Here is a 15,288-nt window from a genome sequence, read left to right on the forward strand (position 1 = left end):
TGTGATTGCACTGGAGAGGGAGCAGGGGAGATTTACGAGGATGTTGCCTGGACTGGAGAATTTTAGCTATGAGGAAAGATTGCATCGGCTGGGTTTGTTTTCTTTGGACCAGAGGAGACTGAGGGAAGACCTTATTGAAATGTATAAAATTATGAGGAGCCTAGATAGATTGGATAGGAAGGACCTATTTCCCTTAGCAGAGGGGTCAACAACCAGGGGGCATAGATTTAAAGTAATTGGGAGGAGGTTTAGAGGGAATTTGAGGGGGAGCTTTTTCACCCAGAGGGTGGTGGCAGGTCTGGAACTCACTGCCTAAAAGGGTGTTAGAGGCAGAAACCCTCAAAGTTCTTAGATATTCACTTTCGGGCCCAAATTTCCCCATGAGATGCACCGTTTTTTTTTTGGTGTAACTTGATTTTTCTGGTGTATTTTTTTTAGTTGCAAATATGGCCATTTAATTTGTGCCAGTGTAAGTGAGTTAGTTAGGTTTTTTGTTCGGTCAATTTTTTTTTCAAAGGGGGGCGTTCCGAGCCACTTAGACCATTTATGCCAATTTGGCCAGAAAAAAGTTGTACTAAACTAACTTAGGGCAGCGTATGTGTCCACTTTTGTCCGCAGCGAAAGACCTTACTTACAGTTAAGGAATCGGTGCGAGTAACTACATTTAAAGCACCACCAAGCACCAAACAAAGCACAAAAAGTAATAAGCAATTAATTAACAAATAAAATAGAGGGAACCCTGCACCTAAAACACCAAGACCAAAGTAATAAGCAATCAATCAATAACAAATAAAAAAATAAAAGGAACCCTGCACCTAAAGCACCAAAATCAATCAGTAAATAACAAATAAAAAATAGAAGTCCTACCTTAGGGAACGCAGCAGGCCACCGATGAGGGAGCCCATTCGGTCAGGGCTAGGGGCGGCGTGCTTCGGGCCCCTCCCACACAGCCTACAGCGCGTACTCACAGATTCGGGCTGCCAGGAGCTACTGCACATAGGGGGGACCTGGCTCCGCCCTTAATCCATTGAGCCACACTGTGCCACGACTGAAGAAAGGCTGGGGAGCGGCCAGAATAACGACGTCTTTTTTCGGCATGCTTGGAGGCGGACAAAAACAGCGCACCTCGGGTAAGGGCGCCAGACAAACGGGTTAGGGAAATTCGAGTCCGAAGTGCTGTAACCTACAGGGCTACGGACCAAGAGCTCGAAAGTGTGGATAGCATTTTGTCGGCTAGCACGGACGCGATGGACCAAAATGACCTCCTTCCGTGCTGTAAATTTCTATGATTCTATGAATGCCTCCTTCGTGTAACTGAAAGCTCATTTTGACTCAAAACCATTTTTCTTAGACAACTTATCTTTTTCTATTTTCACTGTGAACTCCGGTTACTTCTAAAATATTCAACTATAGTCAAATCACTTACTTGCTCCGACTTGGTTAACCAGATCTAGTGCTGTACAGTTCCTTGCACATGCCGCATACTGACTAGGTAAATAGTCTTAGATATATTCCAAGAACCCTTGAGCACACGCTTTTGTCATGTACCATTAATTCTTAATTCTATCCAGACAAATTCAAATTGTGCAACTTGTCCTGAAAATTTAATGCCAAGAATATTTGATTCTTGATCTCGCCCTGATTGAAGGCAATCAAGGCGAGATCAAGGTTGCAAAATCATGCACCACCATTTGAACTAATGCCTCAAGCTTCCAAATTTATTTCTAATACTTTGTACATTTGCACACACTCCTACCCTGACCTATTCATATTCCTCGGAACCTTTTTCACTTCTATATTTTTCTTTCCTTCACTGCCTTTCTCCTTAACCTCCTATCTGCTCTGATGCGTTTTTCTATAGCCTTCCACCCTTGAGGTTTTTAGACTGTTTTATCCCTTCACTGTTCATTTTTAGCCCTTCCTCGAGATTCTCTAAAAATTTTGCCTTCCTTATAAGTTTAAATAAATAAAGTACAACTGAGATACACTTGATAAATCATGAAAGTTTGCACTAAAACACAAATTTGAAAATTGTGTTGTTAATTATCTGGCACTGGTAAATGAATTGCTATTGTTTTCAGAATACCATCATGTGACCTTTGTTTGGAATATAATGCTACTTTTGATGGCATATAAATTAATGAGTAATTTTCATTTGTAAAATAAGTGGAGGAAAAAGAAATTGAATATGTATAGTAGTCTTATAGCATTCATTTTGTCAATAGAAATATTCAGTGTACTCCTACTGTAACAGTCACCATTTCATTATTACATTTTTCTGTATTGTAATGTTAGCCTGAAGTTCAGAAGAGACAAAATCTGTTTGGCTAAGTCCATCCAATTGTAATCATAATTAAGTGAGCAAAAAGGTTAATGAGTATAATTTTTCTGGCTTTTATTATTTTTATCTTGTCCCTTATTTGATTCAATTACTTATTGACATCTCCTCGGTCCAGTGCGAAAAAGTAATCAGTCATGTTTGATGAGTATTTCTGCTGATACAATTATAGTTCTAAGACCACTCCATACTTTTGTTTGAGATTTCAAAAATGTATTCATTATGTAGAGAGAGACATTAATATAATGAATGCAGCACCCAGCACGGCCTGAAATGGGGTACTGAAGTTGCATGTTCAGCCATGAACTCATTGAATGGCGGTGCAGGCTCGAAGGGCCGAAAGGCCTACTCCTGCACCTATTTTCTATGTTTCTATGAAAGCCTTTGTTATTATTTCGCTGTTCTCTGGGTATGAGTCATGGATGCAGGCAAAGTGTGTTAGAGAATGGATGAACTGTACAAAGTAAATAAATCGGTAAGTAACTGTTGCTGCTGTCCCTTATGTGAGCGCAGTTTCTCTTGTAAAGATGAAGTTCCTTGAATTCCTAATGGTGACTCATGTCTGCTCGGTTATTGAATGTAGTTTTTTAAAATCCAGATGTAGTTAATGGATAAGATGGTGTTTTATTTGTGTGTGAAGGGTGATTTTTGGGTAGGCATTTAATGTTTACCTCATGGGTTCTACCTAATGGAACATGGTAAATTGAAGTAATTGCACTTTTGATGGTATTACTCTTAACCCACATTTTCCAACAAGAATATGATTACCACTGGTTAAATAAGAGCACCAATTAAGCCAATTATTAATGGTGGAGCTCCTTTGAATTAACTTGTGTTCCACTTTCTGCCTTTTTAAAACCTGGCCGAACTTATTTCATTGTAGCCATGGACTGACAACACAACACTACCACTAATTCAGTACAAGTTGTCATTAAGTTGACAATCTCACTGGTTAGTTGCTATGGAAAATGTTACATGTGGTGCAGTTGATATTCGTTCTCGAAGGTTGGAGGTGGAGGCATATTAGGCCCAAATTTGGCCCTCCGTTTTTTTCAGCGCACTTACCTGAGGTGCGTCGACTTTCTACTCTCAAAACGGCGCTGAAAATATATTGCCGTATTCTCCCTGCTCTGTGGACCGTCCTAGTGCTTGGCGTTGCAATCACAGTGGGGGGCAGAGCTAGGGCCCTGCACCTAAAAGAGTGCCGGCAGGTGTCCACATGCACAGTAGAGTGTTCGCGCATGCACTGTAGCTCGTCCCATGATGATGATGATGCGTGCCTGCAGCATGGGACCCAACGTGTCCCGCCCCTATCCCGGGTCGAGTGGCCTGCCGCACAGGCCGGCCGCTGCCTTCCCGTCTCTGGGAGAGTGAGTGATGATTTGCCTCTCTGTCAGTTATGAAGAAAGTCAAGTGAAAGACTCATGGATAGTTTCAGTCCTATTCTCAGTGGAGATGAGCTAACAGCATAAAATTAGCTCATCTATCCTAAATAGAGCTAACTGCCAGACTCATTTAGAAACTATCAGGACTGTGAACGTGGAATGTGAAAACCTGTACTGCGATGAAACCTGCTTGAAGATGTAGTTGCATTGTTGGGACAATTATGCAGGTTGATCGACTGATACTTGGCCTGGAGGTGCTCAATGTTGTCACTAGACGTAAAGGTAAAATGTGAACTAGCTAATGCAAAAGCAGAGCAAACCTCGGTGAAGGGAACGGTGTGAATTGCCTTCGGATCATCCCAGCCCACAACGTATAAACCTCCTGCCAGCCCTCCTGCAGCCTCCTTCTGTGAGCCCAGCCGACTGCTGCTTGCGTGTATGGCCAGTTCACTGCTCTCCCGCCCGGGCTTCCCACCAACAGCACCTATCCACCAGATGGGCTGGGTATGAAGGTAGGACTTAAGTTTTTTTTTTAAATTTATTTGCTTCATGAATGTTGTGAAGGTGTTTAGTGCTTTGCAAGGTTCTCTGTGCTTCCCTTCCCTATACCTGCGCTGATTTCTTAACTCTCGGCAAGGGTTTTCTGTGCGGCCACAAGTGGCCACGTACACTGGCCTAAGTTAGTTTGGAGCAACTATTAGCTGTCCAAACTGGCTTAAATGGCCAAAGCAGGTGTAGGTGGCTGATAATGCCCCCCTTTGAACAAAACTAAACTAAAAAAAATCCTAACAAGCTCACTTACACTGGCGCAAATTAAATGTGCAGAATGGGGATTTTTAAGATACTCCAGCAAAATCAAGTTGCTCCAAAAAAAACTGAGCAACTCCTGGGCAAATTTGGCCCATAGTTTCAACAGTGTGGAGAGAGCTTTTCTCTATATCTAACTGTACAATACAGAGATCTGAAGGCCCACCATCACCTTCTCAGGGGTAACTAGTGCTGAACAATAAATGCTGGTCTTACCAGCAACGCCCACATCCTGAAGAATGATAAAAAAAAGAAACCTGACATGAGAGTGCTTGAAGCTGACACCGGGCATCTAAAGTGGGAAGGTGGTTGGGCCTTTTCTTGTTAGCGATGGCCATTGCCTAGCACTTATGTGGGACAAATGGTACATGCCACTTGTTAGCTAATGCCGCCAAGGTCCTTCTATAGGCTGGTTTGGACTGCTTCATTATCAATGGAATTGTGGATGGAAGTGGACACTGCAGAATTGCTCCACTACAGGCCTTATGATGGAGAGAAGGTAATTGATGATGCAGCTGAGGAAGGTTGGTACGTGGATTCTACCCTGAAGAACTACTGCAGCAAAGTCCTGGACTGTAAATTGGTCTCCTGCAACCAGAACCATCTTTGTGTCAGATATGATCCTAGTCACTGGAGGGTTTTCCACTCAGCCCCCACCCCTTCATTGAACTCAGTTTTGCTAGAATTCCTTGCTACCTTACGCGGTCAAATGCTGCCTTGGTATGGAGGCGGTCACCCTCATCTGTCCTCTGACATTCAACATATGCCCATGCCTGGATCAAGACTAAGACGAGGTCTGGAGCCAAGTATTTCTAGCAGAACCTAAACTGAGTGTCAATGAGCAAGTTATTGAGGTTGGCGAGGTTGCTTGCTGACATTAGAGAAGTCTCCTTCCATCACTTTACTGATGATTAGGAGGAGGCAGGGGAATAGGACTAAGTGGATAGGTTTCAGAGAGCCAGCTCAGGCACAGTGGGCTGAATGGCCACATATGCTGTAAAATTCCATGCTTTCAATCTCTTACCTGAGTAAAAGATTAAATATGAAATCCACGAATACCAAAATGAGTGTAATTTTAAATAATTGTACAATGTGTTCCTTGTTCAATAATTGTGATACATTTTTCTACCTGGATGTTACAGAATGTCTTTCTTGTGGGCATAAATTGGTAACTCCAATCCTGCTGTGATCCCAATGTTGATACTGCAGCAGATGTAAAGCTGAAGTGTTATGAGTAATATCCTGGTGGTGGTCTCGCATGACTTGCCTAAATATGCTTTGTGTGCCTTTGCACCAAATTAAAGTACACAGTTTGTATTGGTGTGAAGCCAAATTCACTTTGCAAACTGCAGCATAAATTGCATGTAAATCACTGAATGCTTAAAACAAAAATGTACATTCAGGTCCAAGTGTAAAGAGGAAAAAAAAATACATGCTTAAGGGACAACTGACATTCTGGTGTCTAGAGATAGGCTTTCTTTTTATTATCATGTAGATAAAGCCTGCAAACGGACAGAAAGAAGACAATGAGGATTTATTTTGCAGCAGATGAAACCGGTCTGTATCTGTGTGAAATGCTATCTGATCCTCAGATAGGGAAATTCTTGCCAGTGTTGGAAGTATTTTGTAGAAAGGCAGTTCATAGACAAGATTCTGTCAGCAATAGGGTTATATAAACATCACAGAAATATCACAAATGTGCTGTGCAGGGAGAAACCTAAAGATGCATTTCAATAAAAATATTTTGCCATTTATTTTGCATGTTTTGTAAAACAAAATTTTATTTTTGAAGATATATTATCTTCGAAAGTACAGTGGCCAAAAAGGAAGGTTTGTTAACTTAGGAACTTTAAATTGGACTTCTCTTTTCCATTGCTTAGAGAAAATATTATCCTTTAGAGTGGTAAACTGGGCAGTTTTCCCAGATTTCAATCTTTCTGCAGCTATAAATTGGTCAGGTTCTGTACATGCATCTCACCTTATCTTCTGCAAGGACATTTAATTAAAAACAAGTATTCAAATACACACACATAAAATACCCTTCATCTCTGTAGCTGCCGCTAAAGCACAGTTTCATTCCAACCAGCCACATAAATACAAGTTTAAATACAAAAGCAAAATACTGTACATGCTGGAAATCTGAAATATAAGCAAAATTAAAAATAGAAACTGTTCTGACGCAAGGCCATCGACCTGAAACGTTAACTCTGTGTGTCTCTCCACAGATGCTGCCTGCCCTGCTGAGTATTTCCAGCATTTTATGTTTTTATTTTACATCATATAAGTTTAAATGTTAAACTTAAATTTATGGAATTGTGTATCAGCACGAGCGAACTAAAAGACAAGTGTTTACTTCCGAAATGTAGCTTGTGTAAGTTATGATAACTGACAATTCAGGGTATATTTTACTTAACCTTGTTTTTATGAAGGAAGACATTTCCATACAATTTACTTTTCTGTCGACTAGCACATCATTTTTTTGGACTAGTAACTGAAATAAATGCAATCTTTAAAGGATTCATAAATCTTTAAAGCCTGAAGGCTTTGTGTCTTAATGCAAGGAGTATCCGCAATAAGGTGGATGAATTAAGTGTGCAAATAGATGTTAACAAATATGATGTGATTGCGATTACGGAGACGTGGCTCCAGGATGATCAGGGCTGGGAACTCAACATCCAGGGGTATTCAACATTCAGGAAGGATAGAATAAAAGGAAAAGGAGGTGGGGTAGCATTGCTGGTTAAAGAGGAGATTAATGCAATAGTTAGGAAAGACATTAGCTTGGATGATGTGGAATCTATATGGGTAGAGCTGCAGAACACTAAAGGGCAAAAAACGTTAGTGGGAGTTGTGTACAGACCTCCAAACAGTAGTAGTGATGTTGGGGAGGGCATCAAACAGGAAATTAGGAGTGCATGCAATAAAGGTGCAGCAGTTATAAATGGGTGACTTTAATATGCACATAGATTGGGCTAGCCAAACTGGAAGCAATACGGTGGAGGAGGATTTCCTGGAGTGCATAAGGGATGGTTTTCTAGACCAATATGTCGAACCAACTAGGGGGGAGGCCATCTTAGACTGGGTGTTGTGTAATGAGAGAGGATTAATTAACAATCTCATTGTGCGAGGCCCCTTGGGGAAGAGTGACCATAATATGGTGGAATTCTGCATTAGGATGGAGAATGAAACAGTTAATTCAGAGACCATGGTCCAGAACTTAAAGAAGGGTAACTTTGAAGGTATGAGGCGTGAATTGGCTAAGATAGATTGGCGAATGATACTTAAGGGGTTGACTGTGGATGGGCAATGGCAGACATTTAGAGACCGCATGGATGAATTACAACAATTGTACATTCCTGTCTGGCGTAAAAATAAAAAAGGGAAGGTGGCTCAACCGTGGCTATCTAGGGAAATCAGGGATAGTATTAAAGCCAAGGAAGTGGCATACAAATTGGCCAGAAATAGCAGCGAACCTGGGGACTGGGAGAAATTTAGAACTCAGCAGAGGAGGACAAAGGGTTTGATTAGGGCAGGGAAAATGGAGTACGAGAAGAAGCTTGCAGGGAACATTAAGGCGGTTTGCAAAAGTTTCTATAGGTATGTAAAGAGAAAAAGGTTAGTAAAGACAAACGTAGGTCCCCTGCAGTCAGAATCAGGGGAAGTCATAACGGGGAACAAAGAAATGGCAGACCAATTGAACAAGTACTTTGGTTCAGTATTCACTAAGGAGGACACAAACAACCTTCCGGATATAAAAGGGGTCAGAGGGTCTAGTAAGGAGGAGGAACTGAGGGAAATCTTTATTAGTCGGGAAATTGTGTTGGCGAAATTGATGGGATTGAAGGCCGATAAATCCCCAGGGCCTGATGGACTGCATCCCAGAGTACTTAAGGAGCTGGCCTTGGAAATAGCGGATGCATTGACAGTTATTTTCCAACATTCCATTGACTCTGGATCAGTTCCTATCGAGTGGAGGGTAGCCAATGTAACCCCACTTTTTAAAAAAGGAGGGAGAGAGAAAGCAGAGAATTATAGACCGGTCAGCCTGACCTCAGTAGTGGGTTAAATGATGGAATCAATTATTAAGGATGTCATAGCAGCGCATTTGGAAAATGGTGACATGATAGGTCCAAGTCAGCATGGATTTGTGAAAGGGGGGTCATGCTTGACAAATCTTCTGGAATTTTTTGAGGATGTTTCCAGTAAAGTGGACAAAGGAGAACCAGTTGATGTGGTATATTTGGACTTTCAGAAGGTTTTCGACAAGGTCCCACACAGGAGATTAATGTGCAAAGTTAAAGCACATGGGATTGGGGGTAGTGTGGTGACGTGGATTGAAAACTGGTTGTCAGACAGGAAGCAAAGAGTAGGAGTAAATGGGTACTTTTCAGAATGGCAGGCAGTGACTAGTGGGGTACCGCAAGGTTCTGTGCTGGGGCCCCAGCTGTTTACATTGTACATTAATGATTTAGACGAGGGGATTAAATGTAGTATCTCCAAATTTGCGGATGACACTAAGTTGGGTGGCAGTGTGAGCTGCGAGGAGGATGCTATGAGGCTACAGAGTGACTTGGATAGATTAGGTGAGTGGGCAAATGCGTGGCAGATGAAGTATAATGTGGATAAATGTGAGGTTATCCACTTTGGTGGTAAAAACAGAGAGACAGACTATTATCTGAATGGTGACAGATTAGGAAGGGGGAAGGTGCAGCAAGACCTGAGTGTCATGGTACATCAGTCATTGAAGGTTGGCATGCAGGTACAGCAGGCGGTTAAGAAAGCAAATGGCATGTTGGCCTTCATAGCGAGGGGATTTGAGTACAGGGGCAGGGAGGTGTTGCTACAGTTGTACAGGGCCTTGGTGAGGCCACACCTGGAGTATTGTGTACAGTTTTGGTCTCCTAACTTGAGGAAGGACGTTCTTGCTATTAAGGGAGTGCAGCGAAGATTCACCAGACAGATTCCCGGGATGGTGGGACTGACCTATCAAGAAAGACTGGATCAACTGGGCTTGTATTCACTGGAGTTCAGAAGAGTGAGAGGGGACCTCATAGAAACGTTTAAAATTCTGACGGGTTTGGACAGGTTGGATGCAGGAAGAATGTTCCCAATGTTGGGGAAGTCCAGAACCAGGGGTCAGTCAAAGGATAAGGGGTAAGCCATTTAGGACCGAGATGAGGAGAAACTTCTTCACCCAGAGAGTGGTGAACCTGTGGAATTCTCTACCACAGAAAGTAGTTGAGGCCAATTCACTAAATATATTCAAAAGGGAGTTAGATGAAGTCCTTACTACTCAGGGGATCAAGGGATATGGCGAGAAAGCAGGAAGGGGGTACTGAAGTTTCATGTTCAGCCATGAACTCATTGAATGGCGGTGCAGGCTAGAAGGGCTGAATGGCCTGCTCCTGCACCTATTTTCTATGTCTATGTTTCTATGTGCAAAACATCGGCTTAAGTAACTTGGAATATAATAGATATAGATATTCCGTCTCATTCAGGTATATGAATGTGAGGCACTTTAGAGAATTAAACCATTCCCGTCTCACTGTCTGATTCCCATCTTCTTTTCCCAGCTGTCTGCGGCAGTATCACTAATCCAGTTACGAAGGAATTCCTGTTTGAATTTATTGAAAGGAATCAAATGCAATCCCAAAGAGAACCAAGGAAAAAGTCCCTGGATATGGACTCTGAGCTGATGCCACCACCACCTCCGAAGCGACCAAACCATGCTTTGTAAGCGTCAGATTTGTAAACATTACATCTCTGTAAAAAGTTTCAAACACTGTGTCATGTTTTTGCAGGTCTGCATAGGCTGATATTAAAACTATCCTCTCTAGCTGGGTGGTGGGGGTGAGATCGTTGCCTTTAACATCATTAGATTTTTCTTTTATTTCAATAATCTGTAAAATAAAAAAATTATTACTTATTAGGAGCAGTTATTTTTTATTCATTTTCTTTACATATACACAGATCTTCTTGGTTATTTCAGAAGTTGTTTGTGGGCTCATCTCTCATTACTACACTACAACTTTTAGTCCCCATTTTATATTTGCAAGAGTCTACAAATATATAAATATTTCTTCTATGGAGAAAATCATGCTTTTTCTTTGTTTTTTCACAGTCTAGATCAGTTGATTCAAAGTACTCAATGCAGCAGAGCCATTTTGCTTTCTATCATTTTTGTAGTCTGTTGTGGATATAACGTGGAGACTAAATTATCATACAGTTTTCTACAGGTTTTATTTTTAAATTTAATGTATTTGATAGTTTTAATAGACAGACTATGCAGGCTACAAAATTGAAAGGATCCTATTTAATAGGTTTATTTTGTGTACTAAGACAGTACAAGAGCATGGGAAGTGAACCAACTTTGTGTTAATAAAATTGAATAAAGATTTATCCACTCCTCTCTTTCTCGCCCCCCCCCCCCCCTGCCAAACCACGTATTTGCTTTAATTTAAAGAAGGTAGGCATATCAGCCTAAGTGCTTCTCCCACTCCACTTCCCTTCTCCTGGCTCATTAAGTTTCACGTTTTCTCTTTTAAATTGTAGGGGACTTGATGTAAACAATTGCAATAAGTGTCAGTAAAAGACACCACCTTCTACTTGCTTAAGATGGAGTGTGTTGGATTATGTAATTTTTAGAAGAATTTTGTTGCATCATTTTGTCTGTTAATTAAAAATATAGATGTTTTGAGCTTGTTTGTAAGGTCCCTCATTTTTATTTCAGCTGTTGTGTTTTAACATCTCTTTGCCAGCCTGCATAGACTATCACTGTAACTTATCCAAAAAGCACACATTTGAAACAATTTGCATTTTTTTAAATCTACCATACAGCTATTATCTTAATTAACTAAAAGGTATTTAAAATCATTGAAACTTTCAGTGAAGTGAAAATAAATGAGCACACTTCAGGGAGTACTATATTTCATCGAATTAACAGTTCAATTCTTGTTATGGTTGCATTTAGCCATGCAATGTAACCAAAAACAAACTCTCTCGATGCATGTTTTTTTGGGGGGGAAGTGAAAATCCTGTACATGCTTTGCCTGGACGTCACTTCTTCAGTAAAAATGGATGAGAAATGCCCTAAATGTGACATTGTGTTTTGCATTGAGTTTCTATTAGCTTTGGATTTTCCTTCATTTGCGCAGAAGCTGTTGTAGAATGTGCATGGTGAATCACAGTCATCTTTCAGGTCAAACAGTTGCTGTGAGGAGGCCTGGAGCAGAAAGTGTTTCCACAGGACTAAGTCACTTGCTAGAAGATAATATATTCTGCTTTTTGTTTAAAAGTAAAGGTTGGTTTAGTATTTTGCCTTCCAATCTAGGTAGGCTGCAAGAAAAAGACTCTCTTACCTCCGTTCAGATTATTTCTGCTTAATATGCAAATATTTACATAGATTTTATAAATAAGTGTATATATATTTTTTATTATTCAATCTTCGAAAGTGGGCATTGCTGATGAGACTGGCATTTATTGCCAATTCCCAGTTGCCCTTGAGAAGATAGCTGTCGCCGCCTTCAACCACTGCTGTCCATGTGGTGAAGGTACTCCCGCAATGCTGTTAGGTAGGGAGTACCAGCATTTGACCCAGTAGCAATGAAGGAATGGCTATATCTGTCCATCTAAGGACTTGGAGGGAAACCTGGAGGTCCTGGTGTTCCTATGCACCTGCTACCCTTATATGCTTTTAGGTGGTGAAGGGTTTAGGGGGTGAGTTGCTGCAGTGCATCCTTTGGATAGTACACATTGCAGCCACCATACGCCAGTGGTGGAGGAAATGGATATTTAGGCTGGTGGATGGGGTGCCGATCAAGCGGACTGCTTTGTCCTGGATAGTGTCCAGCTTCTTGAGTGTTGTTGCAGTTTCATGCATCCAGGCAAGTGGAGGATTCCATCACACTCCTAACTTGTGCCTTGTAGATGGTGGAGACGCTTTGGTGAATCATTCGCCAGAGAATAGAAGCCTCTGTGGTTGATAATGAAGAAGAAAGCTGTAGACTGCAGGAAGATATCAAAGAACTGGCCAGGTGGGCAGAACAGTGGCAAATGCAATTCAATCCGGAAAAGTGTGAGGTAATGCATTTGGGGAAGGCTAACAAGGCAAGAGCATACACATTAAATGGGACATTGAGAAGTATAGAGGAACAAAGGGACCTTGAAGTGCATGTCCACAGATCCCTGAAAGTAGCAAGCTAGGTCGATAAGGTGGTTAAGAAGGCATACGGAATACTTGCTTTTATTAGCCGAGGCATAGAATACTAGAGCAGGGAGGTTATGCTTGAACTGAACAAAACACTTGGCCACAGCTAGAGTACTGCATGCAGTTCTGGTCACCACATTACAGGAAAGATGTGATTGCACTAGAGAGGGAACAGAGGAGATTTACAAGGATGTTGTCTGGACTGGAGAATTTTAGCTATGAGGAAAGATTGGAAAGGTTGGGTTTGTTTTTTTTTTGCAACAGAGGAGGATGTGAGGAGACCTTATTGAGGTGTATAATATTATGAGGAGCCTAGATAGAGTGGATAGGAAGGACCTATTTCCCTTAGTCGAGGGTTAATCAACCAGGATTTAAAGTAATTAGCAGGAGGATTTGAGGGGAAATGTCTTCACCGAGAGGGTGGTAGGGGTCTGAGAACTCACTGCCTGAAAAGGTGGTAGAGGCAGAAACCCTCACCACATTTAAAAAGTTATTGGATATGCAACTGAAGTGCCGTAACCTCCAGGGCTACGGACCAAGAGCTGGAAAGTGGGGTTAGACTGGATAGCTCTTTGTTGGCTGGCGTGGACACGATGGGCCGAAATGGCTTCCTTCCGTATTGTAAATTTCTATGATTTCTATGAATACTCAGCCTCTGACCAACTCATACCCATGGCATATGTGTGGCTGGTCCACATTGAATTTCTGATCAATGATGACCTCCAGGATGTAATGGTGGGGCACACAGTGACAGTAATGTCAAAGGGAGGTAGTTCGGCTCTCTCTTGTTGGCAATGGTCATTGCCTGGCAGTTCTCTGATGTAAATGTTACTTGCCCAGGATGTTGTCAAGGTCTTGCTGTATGCGGGCATGAACTGCTTCATTATCTAAGGAATTGTAAATGGAGCTGAACACTGTGCAATCATCAGTGAACAGCCCCCCTTCTGACCTTATGATAGAGGGAAGATCATTGATGAAGCAACTGAAGATTGTTGGGCCTAGGATGCTAAGCTGGGGAACTCCTGCAGCGATGTCCTGGGGCTGAGATGATTGGCCTCCAGCAACCACAACCATCTTCCTTTGCATGGTATGACTCCAGCCACTGGTGAGTTTTTCAACATCCTCAGTATCTTTAGTTTTACTAGGGCGCCTAGGTACCACACTTGATCAAATGCTTCACAGCTATCAAAGGCTGTCACTCTCATCCTCCAGAATAAATAATAGCTAACTTGCTTATTGTCAGAATAGCGCTCACCATTTTTTAATAACTGATCAAAAATATTTTAGAATTTTATATATTTTTTTATAAAACCTATTGTTCCATGATCTCAAAAAGATGAACAGTAGGAGCATAATAGGTCAGTGAAAATACTTCTTGTCTGTGACGGATTGAGTTTGGTATGTAAGCGTTCATCTCACTGTTTTAAGTGTGAGAATAAAGCACTGGCATAAATTCCCTGCAATTGCCACTTCTACTTTTAGATGAAATTTGATTTCAGTTTTTAGAAATGAAGCATATTTTAACCACATACTCCTTATTAAAAATAAAATCTTTATTTTGCAGTGCAACATGGTGATCTTGACTACGGATAAAATGCATCTACTCATAGCCTTAAAAAGCTCTAGAAAATGCAGTAATCTGTTAATATAGTATATGTGCATAATTCTGATTCTTCATACATCATTCCCTACATATAAATGAGGTGAGCCACCAGAAACAATTTGCATTTATATAGTACCTTTAATGTCGTAAAATGTCCCAAGGCACTTCACCAGAGTGTAGTCAGACAAAACTTGATAATGAGACAAGGAAGGAGACATTTGGACAGGTGACCAAAAGTTTTGTCAAAGAGGTAGGTTTTAAGGAACGTCTTAAAGGTAAAGAGGTGGAGAGGTTTAGGAAGGAAATTCCAGGACCCACATGGCTGAAGACACTGCTCCCGGTAGTGGGGCGAAGGGAGTGGGGAGTGCATGATGCCAGAGTTAGAGGAGCGCAGAGATCTCAAAGAGCTGTAGGGCTGAAGGAGGTTACAGAGATGGGGAGGGGCATGGCCATGGAGGGATTGCCCAAAAAGTCATTTAGCGATCCTATGTCTTTAAAAATTTCACACGATATATACCTTTCCAAGCCTAGCTGCATTTAGGAATTCAATCTATGGCACATCCTCAGTTCTTCAACATTGGTACAAGACACTGCTTTTAGTTAATACATCAGATATAAATTCCATTGTGCAATGTTTCTTGCTCACTCATTTGATAGATTAACTGTTTGAATTTTTCAGACTTTTCTTAATTTTGACTTTTTTTGGAAAGTTCCAATAGAATCTTGCTTAGGTTCACAACTTTGGCCAAACAGAACCTCTTTTGGTTAAGTTCCAGTCAATTCAGTCTCAACCTCTGGATCCCTAAATTTAAAGTGTGTGTCAAATATCATAAATCCTTCTCAGTGATTGAGACTCATGACAAGTACTTATGGCATCTGTCAACTTTGCATAGCTTTCTGTGAGATATATATATATAAAATATATATATATAGTTCATCCCCAAGTATA

At 41.2% G+C, this 15,288-nt stretch overlaps 1 protein-coding gene across 2 annotated transcripts in view; it reads left to right on the plus strand.

The window, feature by feature from the left end:
- rngtt (RNA guanylyltransferase and 5'-phosphatase) overlaps positions 1-15,288 on the plus strand; it is a 522,369-nt gene that overhangs the window by 475,131 nt on the left and 31,950 nt on the right. Inside the window, exon 16 of one of the 2 annotated variants that reach the window (XM_070885552.1) lies at positions 10,104-11,227. The exons of the other annotated variant lie outside the window; for it this stretch is intronic. Within the exon in view, the coding sequence (XP_070741653.1) occupies positions 10,104-10,267 (164 nt within the window). The 3' untranslated portion in view covers positions 10,268-11,227. Of the gene's footprint in view, positions 1-10,103; positions 11,228-15,288 lie in introns of those variants that run through there. 2 annotated transcript variants of the gene reach the window in all.

The sequence above is a fragment of the Pristiophorus japonicus genome, chromosome 7 (genome assembly GCF_044704955.1).
Source record: "Pristiophorus japonicus isolate sPriJap1 chromosome 7, sPriJap1.hap1, whole genome shotgun sequence".
In the NCBI taxonomy this organism is placed as follows: domain Eukaryota; kingdom Metazoa; phylum Chordata; class Chondrichthyes; family Pristiophoridae; genus Pristiophorus; species Pristiophorus japonicus.